Source organism: Marmota marmota, unplaced genomic scaffold, assembly GCF_001458135.2.
Source record: "Marmota marmota marmota unplaced genomic scaffold, marMar, whole genome shotgun sequence".
In the NCBI taxonomy this organism is placed as follows: domain Eukaryota; kingdom Metazoa; phylum Chordata; class Mammalia; order Rodentia; family Sciuridae; genus Marmota; species Marmota marmota.
The window spans coordinates 427207-439304 of record NW_025999872.1 but is presented as its reverse complement, the minus strand read 5'-3'; the positions used below and the strand labels follow the sequence as shown (position 1 = coordinate 439304).

Genomic DNA, 12098 nt, shown 5'->3' with positions numbered 1-12098 from the left:
CTCTAGACAACAGAAACAACATTTCTCTTATCTCTGAGGTTTTTTTTTTTTAATATTTATTTAGTAGTAGATGAACACACAGTATCTGTATTTATTTTTATATGGTGCTGGGGATTGAACCCAGTGCCTCACTCATGCGAGGCAAGCACTTTACCACTGAGCTACAGCCTCAGCCCCCAATCTCTGAGTTTTTCTGTTAAATTATTTCAAACTTTTTCACCCAAAACTTCGTTTTTTAAAAACATTTATTTATTTCTGTATCTTTAATTTTAGGTGGATACATTAGTTTGTTTTTATGTGGTGCCGAGGTTCGAACCCAGTGTCTAGTGCATGTTAGGCATGCACTCTATCACTGAGCCACCACTCCAGCCCCCAGAATCTCTTAATAGTAATTTCATCATCAGCATGTGATGATTTGCTTCATGTCTCTCTTCCTTGCTGGTGTCAGGAGGGCTACACTTGGGCTTTCACTACTCTTTCCAGTGCCTAGTACAGCTCCTGTCACCTGTCATGAACTTAATGCATGTTGTTGGAATAAATTGATGGGGTTGTCAGATAAAATAGAGAACATTAACTTAAATTTGAATTTCAGATAATTGAATATTTTTAGTATAAACTATGTCCCAGATATTATATAACATAAATATTATGTAATATGAATCTGGCAACTCTTAGGAGTACAGAAAGCATTTATCCAAGCAAAAATTTGAAAGATGGGTTTATATGTTAAAATACTGCACCTTGTGCTGGGTTTCTAGCACAGTGGTAGAGTACTTGCATAGCATGCATGAGGCACTGAGTTTGATCCTCAGCACCACATAAAAATAAATAAATAAAATAAAGGTATTGTGCCCATCCACAACAAAAAATATTAAAAAATAAAATACTGAACCTTTCGTATTGTCAAAATGTTTTCATTCACTAAATATTTATGAAGTCCTGAGTGTGTTAGGAACTGGTAATATGAAAAAAATAGCCCAAAACTTTAATGGACTCACATAATTCAGAGGTTTTTGTTTTTTTGTTGTTTTTGTTTTTGTTTTTATGTTTTATACTAGGGATTGAACTCAGGGACACTCGACCACTGAGCCACATCCCCAGCCCTATTTTGTATTTTATTTAGACACAGGGTCACACCAAGTTGCTTAATGTCTTGTTTTTGCTGAGGCTGGCTTTGAACTCCTGATCCTCCTGTCTCAGCCTCCCTAGCCACTGGAATTACAGGCTATGTCACCAAGCCCACCAAAATTTTGTTTTTAAGTATTATGCACAAACTGCCGATCTCAATGTTAATTAAATACACAGCTATGCTTTTTTGTTTGTTTGTTTTTATCTTTAATATTTATTTATTTTTTTAGGTGTAGATGGACACAACACAATGCCTTTATTTTTATGTGGTGCTGAGGATTGAACCCAGGTCCCGCTGGTGTGAGGGGAGCGTTCTACCACTGAGCCACAATCCCAGCCCTATTCTTTGTTTTCTAATGGAAAATTTTTTTTTTCTTTTGTGGAACTGGGCATGGAACACAGGGCTTGGCACATGTTAAGCAAGTGCTTTACCACTAAACAATACCCTCATCCTGTTTTCTTATTTTGAGACAGGGGCTGACTAAATTGCTTAGGCTGGCCCTGGGCTTGTGGTTCTCCTGCCTCAGCCCCCCAATTAGATGGGATTACAGACATACTCCACAAAGCTGTCTCATGAAACTGTTTATAAAATCAATAATAATTTCTGTACTAAGTTTAGCTAAGATAATTTAAACTTATAAAACGTATAAATACTGCAAACCAAATGTTGTTTACAGAATAGAATGATAAGTTATTTCTCATTGTAAAATGCAGATAAAAGAACATCAATGAAAAAATTGTATTGCAGTGGCACACATCCCAGCTACTCTGGAAACTGAGGCAAGAGGATTGTAAATTTGAGACCAACCTCAGTAATAATATATATTGAGACTCTGTTTAAAATAAAACATTTAGGGCTAGGGTTATGGCTCAGTGATAGAGTGCTTGCCTTGAAGGTGTGAAGCACTGGGTTCGATTGTCAGCACCACATATAAATAAATTATTAAAATAAAGGTCCATCAGGGCTGGGGATGTGGCTCAAGCTGTAGCATGCTCGCCTGGCATGCTGGCGGCCTGGGTTCGATCCTCAGCACCACAAACAAACAAAGATGTTGTGTCCGCCGAAAACTAAAAAACAAATATTAAAAAAAAAAAAAAAATCTCTAAATTAAAGGTCCATCAAGAACCAAAAAAATATTAAAAAAAAAAATTTGGTGTGGTGGTGCACACTTATAATTCCAGTGGCTCAGGACACTGAGACAGACGGATCACGAGTTCAAAGCCAGCTTCACCAACTCAGTGAGACCCTCCTGGGTATAATCCCCAGTTCAGAATTTTTCATAAGGAAAAATAAGAATAAGAAATAAGGGGGCTGGGGATGTGGCTCAAGCAGTAGAGCGCTCTCCTGGCATGCGTGTGGCCCAGGTTCAATCCTCAGCACCACATACAAACAAAGATGTTGTGTCCGTTGAAAACTAAAAAATAAATATTAAAAAAAGAAAAAAGAAAGAAAAGATGGAAGAAAAGAAAAAAGACAGAAGCTTCCTAGCAACTGAGGAGGCTGAGGTGGGAGGTTTGCAAGTTCAAGACTAGCCTCAGCTACTTAGCAAGGCCCTAAATAACTTAGTGAGACCTTGTCTCTAAATTAAAAATAAATAAATAAAAATTTATTTTATTTTATTTTTTTTTATATATTTTTTTTAGTTGTAGATGGACACAACACCTTTATTTTATTTGTTTTATTTTTATGTGGTGCCGGGGATTCGAACCCAGTGCCTCACACATGCTAGGCAAGTGCTCTACCACTGAGCCACAGCCCCAGTCCAATAAATAAAAAATTTTAAAAAAAGATCTGGGGATGTATCTCAGTGATAAAGCACCCCTGGGTTCAATCTCTAGTACAAAAAAAGAAAATTAAAAAGAACAATCTTCTTATGTGGCAAAATGGGTAATGGGTAAATTGTAAACAACTAAGCTTTGAGGGAGGCTCCAGAGGACTCCTGAAATCTCAAATATAAACTAACTGTTTTTGGAGGTGGGGGATGTTAAAAATATAAAATACATCTAGACATGGTGATATACACTTGTAATCCGATAAAGCATGACTGGCAATTTATTAAGATTCTGTGTCAGGATTAAGAGCGCTGGGGATATCCCCTCAGTGGTAAAGTCCCCACTACCACAAAAATAAAAACAAAGAATCAAACCATTGGTGAGGACCTTTATATCCAGGCTCTCCTGCAGTGAATAAGTAGTTATCATATGTGAGTTCGAGTACCTCATTCTTAATTTTATCCTTCTTTTCCCAATCTCTCTCTCTCTCTCTCTCTCTCTCTCTCTTTGTGTGTGTGTGTGTGTGTGCTGGGGATTGAACCCAGGGCCTTGAGCTTGGGAGACAAGTACTTTACCAACTGAGATATACCCCCACCCCCATTCTTTTTATTTGTTAGCATTTATTTTAATTCCATAGAAGATTAGAAAGTGAGAATTGGAGCACTTGCCTAGCATGGTCAAGACCCTAGATTCACCCTCAGCATGGCAAAAAAGAAAAGAGATCATGAAAACTAATCTTCTAAATTTACAACCAAATGCTGGGCATGATAGTACATGCCAGTAATCCCAGAGATCAGGAGGCCAAAGCTGGAGGCCAGTGGATCCCAAGTTCAAGGCCAGCCTCAGCAATTTAGCAAGAGTCTATTTCAAAAATAAAAAAATAAAAAGGGGATGTTGTTCAGTGGTTAAGTGCCCTTGGATTCAGTTGCCAGTACCAATAACAACAAAAAAATTACAATCAAAATTTATGGACTCAAACATTATTTATTTTTCAAACATTTAGATTTAAATTTTTTTTTTAATACCAGAACATTTTATACAAGAACATTTTAGGCAGTGATTTGAGAATGGATTTTACCTTTATTCAGAATATTTTTCTGGTCTCTGGCTTACTGATTTTCTTTTTTGTTTTTATAGAAGGTTTATTTGGGTCTCATGGTATCAGAGGTTTTAGTCTTTTTGTTCATCATCAGCCGACTGCATTGCTCTGGGCTTGAGGTGAGGCAGAACATCATGGCAGAGGGCATGGTAGAGGAGAATTGCTCAGTTTATGGTAGTTGGGATGGAGACACAGTGAAAATAAAAATCTAATCACTCTTCCTGGTCCCATTAAAATGCCCCTCCTTTTAAATTTTTTTAATTAGTTTATTTTTGGTAGGTTTTATATTCTGCAAGATATGTGAATGCTAATACACAAGGGGGGAGAGGAAGAACAGAAGTTCAATAGATTAGACAAAGGGGAATGAAGGGAAGGGAGGAGGGATAGGGATAAGAAAGACAGTGGGATGAATCTAACATAACTTTCTTATGTACATATATGAATATACCCCTAGTGAATCTCAATATCCTGTACATCCACAAAGCTGGGATCCTAATTAGAATAAAACATACTCCATGTTTGTATAAATAATATATTTAAATATATAAGTGTATAAATAAACTCTACTGTCACATATAACTAAAAATAACACATAAGTAAAAAATATAGTATATAAAAAAAATTTTTTTTTTGGTAATCAAGATTGAACCTAGGGGCACTTGACCAGGAAGCTACAACCCTGTAAGGTCCTTGCTTAGCATCTGGAAGGCCATCTTAAGTGACAGCCTCCATGTTTAATAAAAAGTTTCGCTTTCCTGCCCAAGGGCCTTTTTGAGAAAGGTTCACCCCACTCCCTCACACAAACCCAAACCTTCACTGCCCAAGGGCATTTCTGAGAAGGATCATCACTTCCACATCCCAACCCTACCCTTAAGCACCTGCATTAGGACCTGCCAAGCTGAGCCTGCCCTATAAGAGTTGTGGAACCCAAGCCTATTTTGCCTGTCTTCCTCTATGGAAAGATGTGCCTTTGTCAGCTCTGACAAATAAACTCTCCTGTTATCTCTTCTCTGCCTGGTTGCCTGGTCTCTGTCTTTCATTTCTTGTCTTTTGTTTCTCATTTTCCTTTCATACCCCGGTCCTTTTTTTTTTTGGGAGACAGTTTCCCTCTAAGTTGCTGAAGCTGGCACTGAATTTGCTATCCTCCTGCCTCAGCCTTCCTCAGGGTTCCCTTCCCTCCTAGTTATTGGGATTGCCTGCACAAATTGCCCCTAGTAGCCAAGTGCAATGGCACATGCCTGTAATCCCAGCAGCTCAGGAGGTTGACACAGGTGGATCACGAGTTTAAAGCCAGCCTCAGCAAAAGATAGGCTCTAAGCAATTCAGTAAGACCCTGTCTCTAAATAAAATACAAAATAGGGCTGTGAATGTTGCTCAGTGGTCAAGTACTCCTGAGTTCAATTCCTGGTACCCCAAACAAAACAACAAAATAAATTGCCCCTAATTTTCATTTATTTATTTATTTTAGTTGTAGCTGGACACAATACCTTAGTTTATTTTTATGTGGTACCAAGATGGAACCCAGTGCCTCACACATGCTCAGCAAGTGCTCTATCACTGAGCCTCAACCCCGGCCCTTTATTTATTTATTTATATTGCTGGGGATAGAACCCAGAGCCTCCAGCATGTTAGGCTCTACCACTGAACTATACTCCCAGCCCTGAAAAGCTTTCTCTCCCAGTCACTTCTGAGCATTCAGTACTCCGTGTCATTCTCTCTCTCTCTTTTTTTTTTTTCTTTATTTTTGTGTTGTCAACAAACCTTGATGTTATTTATTTATTTTTTTGTATGGGATGCTGAGAATCCAACCCAGTGTCTCAACACATGCTAGGCAATTGCTCTACTACTAAGCTACAACCCCAGGCCCAACTCCATGTCATTCTTATGACATTTATTACCTTATAACTTATAGTACAATATGCTGCCTATATTCTACTTGAAAGCCTATTTAAATGGGTACTATTACAAGTAGAAGGGTTTTGAAATTTAATAAATTCAATATTTATTTATTTGGCAACAGGGATTGAACCCAAGGGCCCTTAACTACTGAGCCACATCCCAAGCCCTTTTTATTTTTTCTATCTTTTAGTTATTGATAGACCTTTATCTTACTTATTTATATGTGGTGCTGTTGTGCTGAGAATCGAACCCAGTGCCTCATACATGCCAGGCAATTGCGCTACTGCTGAGCCCCAGCTCCAGCCCCAGCCCTTTTTATTTTTTGAGACAGGATCTTGCTAGGTTGCTGAGACTGACTTCAAACTTGTGATCCTCCTGCCTCAGCCTCCCATGCTGCTGGGATTACATGCTGTGTGCCATCACAACCTGATTATTTATTTGGTGCTGGTGATTGAACCCAGGGCTTCAGGTATGGTAGATGCGCATTTACCACTGGGGCTATATCCCCGGATCCTCACATATAAATTTGTTGAAGGAAAGAATGAAGAAGCTTGGGTCATGTTACCTCTCTGTGTCTTTGTTTTCTCCTACACAGTCCCATGTCAGCGTTGCAAAGAAGGAATGGGCTAATGCATGTTTGAGGTTTTGAAAACTTAGAGACCAGTATAAGGCATTTTCTTTTCTTGTTAATAGTTACAATATTTTGCGTGAGGTTAAAAAGCTAAATTATCCGTAAGAGCCTTGGGACTATCTCAAAAACAGAGGAACTTTAAGGCTTTTAGATTTGAAGAGGGCAGAGAGGTAGTGCCTCATGATGGAAGAATTTGTGCTTTAGTATCAGAGATACATGTTTGATTCTTGGTTGCAGCACTCGGTGGACTACCTGTGTTACCCTCAATTATTTAACTTCTCTGAATATGGAATTGCATTATCTATAAAACAGTCATGAGGATATCATGTCCTGCAGGGTAGCTGTGAGTATTAGAGATAACATAAGTAAAATGCTTGGCATGTAGCTTACACTATAAATATGGGAAACAAGCCAGGTGCGGTAGTGATCGCCCCTAATCCTAGTGACCCAGGAGGCTTCAGGAGGCCAAGTTAGAAGGATGGAAAGTTCCAGGCTAAGTCTGGGGGGGCCACTCTGGAGGGTGAGGCAGAAGGATAACTCATTCAAAGCCAGTCTCAGCAATTTAGCAAGATCCTCAGCAATTTGGTAAAATACTATCTCAAAATAAAATGGCTTAGCCAGGAGTGGTGGTGCACACTAGGAATCCCAGCTACACCGGGAGGCTGAAGAAGGGGGAATCATAAGTTCAAAGCCCACTCTCCCACAGTAAAAATTAATGAGGGTGGGGCTGGGGATATACCTCAGTTGGTAGAGTGCGTGCCTCGAATGCACAAGGCCTTGGGTACAATCCCCAGCACCACAAGTAAAATTGAGAAAGAAAAATAATGAGGACTCGGAAGTGGCTTAGTGGTAAAGCACCCCTGGGTTAAATTCCCAATATCACAAACAGAATAAATAAATAAATAGGAATGGGATGTTGCTCAGCAGTAAAGCCCTTCTGGGTTCAATCCCTGTTCCGCAAAACAAAACCAAGAAAACAACAACAAAAAACTAATTAAAAATAAAAGTGCGGGGGGGGGGGCGTGGGTTGTGGCTCAGCGGTAGAGCGCTCTCCTAGCACTTGCGAGGCCCTAGGTTCGATCCTCAGCACATAAAAATAAATAATGATATTGTGTCCATCTAAAAAATAAATATTAAAAAAAAGTGCGAAGCTTTTTAAATACTCAGGGACTTGAAATGTCACCACGTTCGCCCTTTACCCTGTTAAAAACATTTTTATCATGGTAGCTAAAAGGCTTGCTTAAAAGTACCGTAAAATGCTTTTGCACCGGAACCTGGGGATATCGGCTCAATGAGTTACCAGTACGGTTCACGTTTATACGTATTTTTTTGCTAGCTGTTTCTGTAAAGCTTTCCTCAAATAAAAAGGTGGAACCTTATCGCGAGAATCTGCGGGACGCTTTTCTCGTTTAGGTTCCTGTTCTCGCGTTGTTAGATCGAGTAGTGGGGAGAGGCGAAAAGGAAGCTAGAAGTATCGCGAGAGCTGTGCTCTCGCGGTATTTCCTGCGATTGCCCCTCCCCCCTCCCCCAAGTGCCGTTTCGGTTTAATCTAGTGTGTGACTGAGATCTGTGTGAGGGAGCGAGTGTGAGTGTGAGGTATTGAGGCGAGGCGAAGGCTAGAAAAGGGGCTTCCCTCAGGAAAGAGGGACAAAGGGGGCGTGAGGTACCTAGTTCGCGGGACCCCGGCGACAGGAAGCCGCCCTGAGCCGGGCTACCGGGTAGGGGAAGGGCCCGCGCAGTCTTCACAGGGCCCCAGAGCCCGAGTCGGCCCCACATCCCTGGGCCGTCGGCTACCTACTTCCTCCACCTCCCGGCGCGGAGGCCTGAGGACTGGTTCCGCGGGGTTGGGGGTTGCAGACTTAAGGAGCTACTCGTTGTCTCGCAACTCCACTGCTGAGGAACTCTCATTTCTTCCCTCGCTCCTTCACCCCCCACCTCATGTAGGAGGGTGCTGAGGAATCGGGAGGGAGGAGGAGCCTGGCCTACCGTCCCTTCCCTCCCCACCACCTTCTAGGGGCACTTTGGTGGGCGTGGATTTAGGGTGGGGGGGTGGGTGGGGGTTACTTCTTGGAGTGCTGGGGAACTTTTTCCCCTTCTTAAGGCCAGGGGAAAGGGAATGCCCAATTCAGAGAGACATGGGGGCAAGAAGGACGGGAGTGGAGGAGCTTCTGGAACTTTGCAGCCGTCATCGGGAGGTGGCAGCTCCAACAGCAGAGAGCGTCACCGATTGGTGTCGAAGCACAAGAGGCATAAGTCCAAGCACTCCAAAGACATGGGGTTGGTGACCCCCGAAGCATCCTTGGGTACAGTTATCAAACCTTTGGTGGAGTATGATGACATCAGCTCTGATTCAGACACCTTCTCTGACGACATGGGCTTCAAATTAGATAGGAGGGAGAATGATGAACGTCGTGGAACGGATCGGAGTGACCGCCTGCACAAACATCGTCACCACCAGCACAGGCGTTCCCGGGACTTACTAAAAACTAAACAGACCGAAAAAGAAAAAAACCAGGAAGTCTCCAGCAAGTCGGGATCGATGAAAGACCGAGTATCAGGAAGTTCAAAGCGTTCAAATGAGGAGAACGATGACTATGGTAAGGCACAGATATCCAAGAGCAGCAGCAAGGAATCCAGGTCATCCAAACTCCATAAGGAAAAGACCCGGAAAGAACGTGAGCTAAAGTCTGGACACAAAGATCGGAGTAAAAGTCATCGGAAAAGGGAAACACCCAAAAGTTACAAAACAGTGGACAGCCCCAAACGGAGATCCAGGAGTCCCCACAGGAAGTGGTCTGACAGCTCCAAACAAGATGACAGCCCCTCAGGAGCTTCTTATGGCCAAGATTATGACGTTAGTCCTCCGAGATCTCATACCTCTAGCAATTATGACTCCTACAAGAAGAGTCCTGGAAGTACCTCAAGAAGGCAGTCCATCAGCCCACCTTACAAGGAGCCTTCTGCCTATCAGTCCGGTACCCGGTCACCCAGCCCCTACAGTAGACGACAGAGGTCTGTGAGTCCTTATAGCCGGAGACGGTCGTCCAGCTATGAAAGGAGTGGCTCTTACAGCGGGAGATCACCCAGTCCCTATGGTCGAAGGCGCTCCAGCAGCCCTTTCATGAGCAAGCGGTCTCTCAGTCGAAGTCCGCTCCCCAGGTGAGCTTTTGTCTAACAGTCCTTCCAGAGGTAGGGTGGGTTGTGAGGAACTGGCAATTAGTCATGATAACTTTTTGTTGAAGTCCCCAGTGTTTGTGCTTGATTAGGACACTTTGCCATTGGCTAGTCATTGAAGTAGATAAGTCTGGTCTCCCTTTACTCCAGAATTTGAGAAGTAAAGATTTCACATGCCTGCAGCTTTTAAAGGTAGGTACTTCCAGTAGTGGGATCTTCAGTTGTATGCTTCTGTGTGAGAGAAATGGGCTTTTGTCTGGTGAGTGCAGAGCATTGTTAATTTTAGATCCTATTTCTGTTGCTTTGCCTCAAGTTTTTAAAAAATCCCCTTGGTGTTAGTACTTAAACTTTCTTGGACCTGACTAGAGACTTGAGTGATTATAACTTTTCATTTGTGTTCTCTTGAGGCTATTCGCTTAGGTCATTCCTACCATTTGTGCTGTAAACTGAGTCTCCAAACCTGTAAGTTTATTCATTGCCTAATTGACAGGCAGAGTTCTATCTTTTAATGGATGTTTGAGAGGAAATTCACCTGATTAGGTGGTTTTCTTTTTGACATTAAATAGCCTAGAAGTAATTGGTCCCTAGGACAATTTCTCTCTCTCTCTCTCTCTCTCTCTCTCTGATACCAGGAATTGAATCCAGGGGCACTTAGTCACTGAGCAACATCTCCAGCCCATTTTATTATTTCTTTATTTTTTAAAACATATTTTTTAGTTCATAGACCTTTATTTATATGTGGTGCTAGGAATAGAACCCAGTGCCTCACACGAATGAGGCATGTGTTCTACTGCTAAGCTACAACTCCAGCCCCCCCATTTTATTTTTTATTTTGAGAAAGGATCTCACTAAGTTGCTTAGGGCCTCGCTGAATTGCTGAGGCTGGCTTTGAACTCTCCATCCTCCTGCCTCAGCCTTCCAAGTTTGGGATTACAGGCATGTGCCACCATGGCCAGCCCAATTTGGTTTTCTTTACAACTTTACTAAATGGTACCTTGTGACCACTGACAGTTTTCAAAATCTTTCTCTAAAAACATGGTAATAATGTCTTCACAATATTTTTGTGAGAAAGGCATATTAGAAATTTCAGCCTTAGAGTGTATTATCTGTGGAAAACTGTTTTGGTTCCTAGGCAATGAAATATACCTTATATATTTGAGGACTCATCTGTGTCTACAAAAGAAAAATGTGAGCTTTTATTGAAACTGAGTTGAATCCTAATGCTCCTTTGTGACCTTTGGAAAATGATTTAATTTCTCCATGAATAAAATAGAGATAATAATTATCTACTTCTAGAGTTGTTGTGAGGATTAAATTAATTAATATGAAGTGCATATCATACATTGTACCACTCAGTAAATTCTGTGAATGAGGATAATGTCATTGAATGCTAGTAAAGAAATTACACTAATTTAAAAAATTCATGCAGTGTTTTGTATGTCAATGTAATTTTTGGTGACTTAAAGTTATAATTATTCAGAAACTAGTGTGAATTCATCAAATTGCAGAGTCCCTAACTGTCAAGGGTTGAAGTTTCTTAATATTTTCATCTCAATTTATTATTATTTTGTCGGGGGAAGGCCCTGGTGATTGAACCCATGGGCACTTAACTACTGAGCTACATTCCTTAGTCCTTTATTTATTTATTTTTTGAGACAGGAGCTTGCTGAATTGCCTAGGCTGGCCTTAAACCTGTGATCCTCCGTTCTCAGTCTCCCTAGTTGCTGAAATTACAGGAGTTCAATGCTGTTCCCAGCTTACTGTTTAAAAAAAAATAATAATAAAATTAAAACACAGGTTAAAAGAATTATAGTGGTCTAGTGTTGTGGCGAACGCCTGTAACCCAGCAGCTTGGGAGGCTGAGATGGGAGAAACTCGAGTTCAAAGCTAGCCTTGGCAACTGGGAGGCACTAAGCAACTCAGTGAGAGACGCAGTCTCTAAATAAAATACAAAATAGCACTGGGGATGTGGCTCAGTGGTGGAGTACCCCTGAGTTCAATCTCTGCTACAAAAAAAAAAAAAAAAAAATTATAATGAACACCTGTATATTATATAACACCTAGAGTCTACACTTAATATTTGCCATATATTTTACCTCATACCTATTGATCTCTTCATCAGTTCATCTTTTGATTCATCTTAAAGTAAGTTGCATGCATCAGTACACTTCATTCTAAAGACTTCAGCATGTATGCCATTTCCTAGAACCCAGTGTTTTTTGGAGGGGTGAAGGGTAAAATTTATATATCACAAAATGCATAAGTCTTTAGTGTGCCATTTGTAAATTATCATGTATAGATTTTTTTTTGGTACTGGCAATTGAACTCAGGGACACTTTCCCAATGAGCTACATCCCCACCTTTTTTTTTTTTTTTTTTTTTTTTTTTTTTTTT

The 12098-nt window shown here is 41.0% G+C and overlaps 1 protein-coding gene across 10 annotated transcripts in view; it reads left to right on the top strand.

The window, feature by feature from the left end:
- The first annotated feature begins 8056 nt into the window (after window positions 1–8056).
- Window positions 8057–12098, top strand: part of Cdk12 (cyclin dependent kinase 12) — an 86792-nt gene continuing 82750 nt past the window's right edge. For 6 of the 10 annotated variants that reach the window (XM_048785230.1, XM_048785216.1, XM_048785221.1 and 3 more), the window contains exon 1: window positions 8059–9689. In XM_048785230.1, the coding sequence (XP_048641187.1) occupies window positions 8647–9689 (1043 nt within the window). In that variant the 5' untranslated portion in view covers window positions 8059–8646. Of the gene's footprint in view, window positions 9690–12098 lie in introns of all 10 variants that reach the window. The other 4 variants (XM_048785241.1, XM_048785237.1, XM_015506643.2 and 1 more) reach the window with 3 other exon arrangements.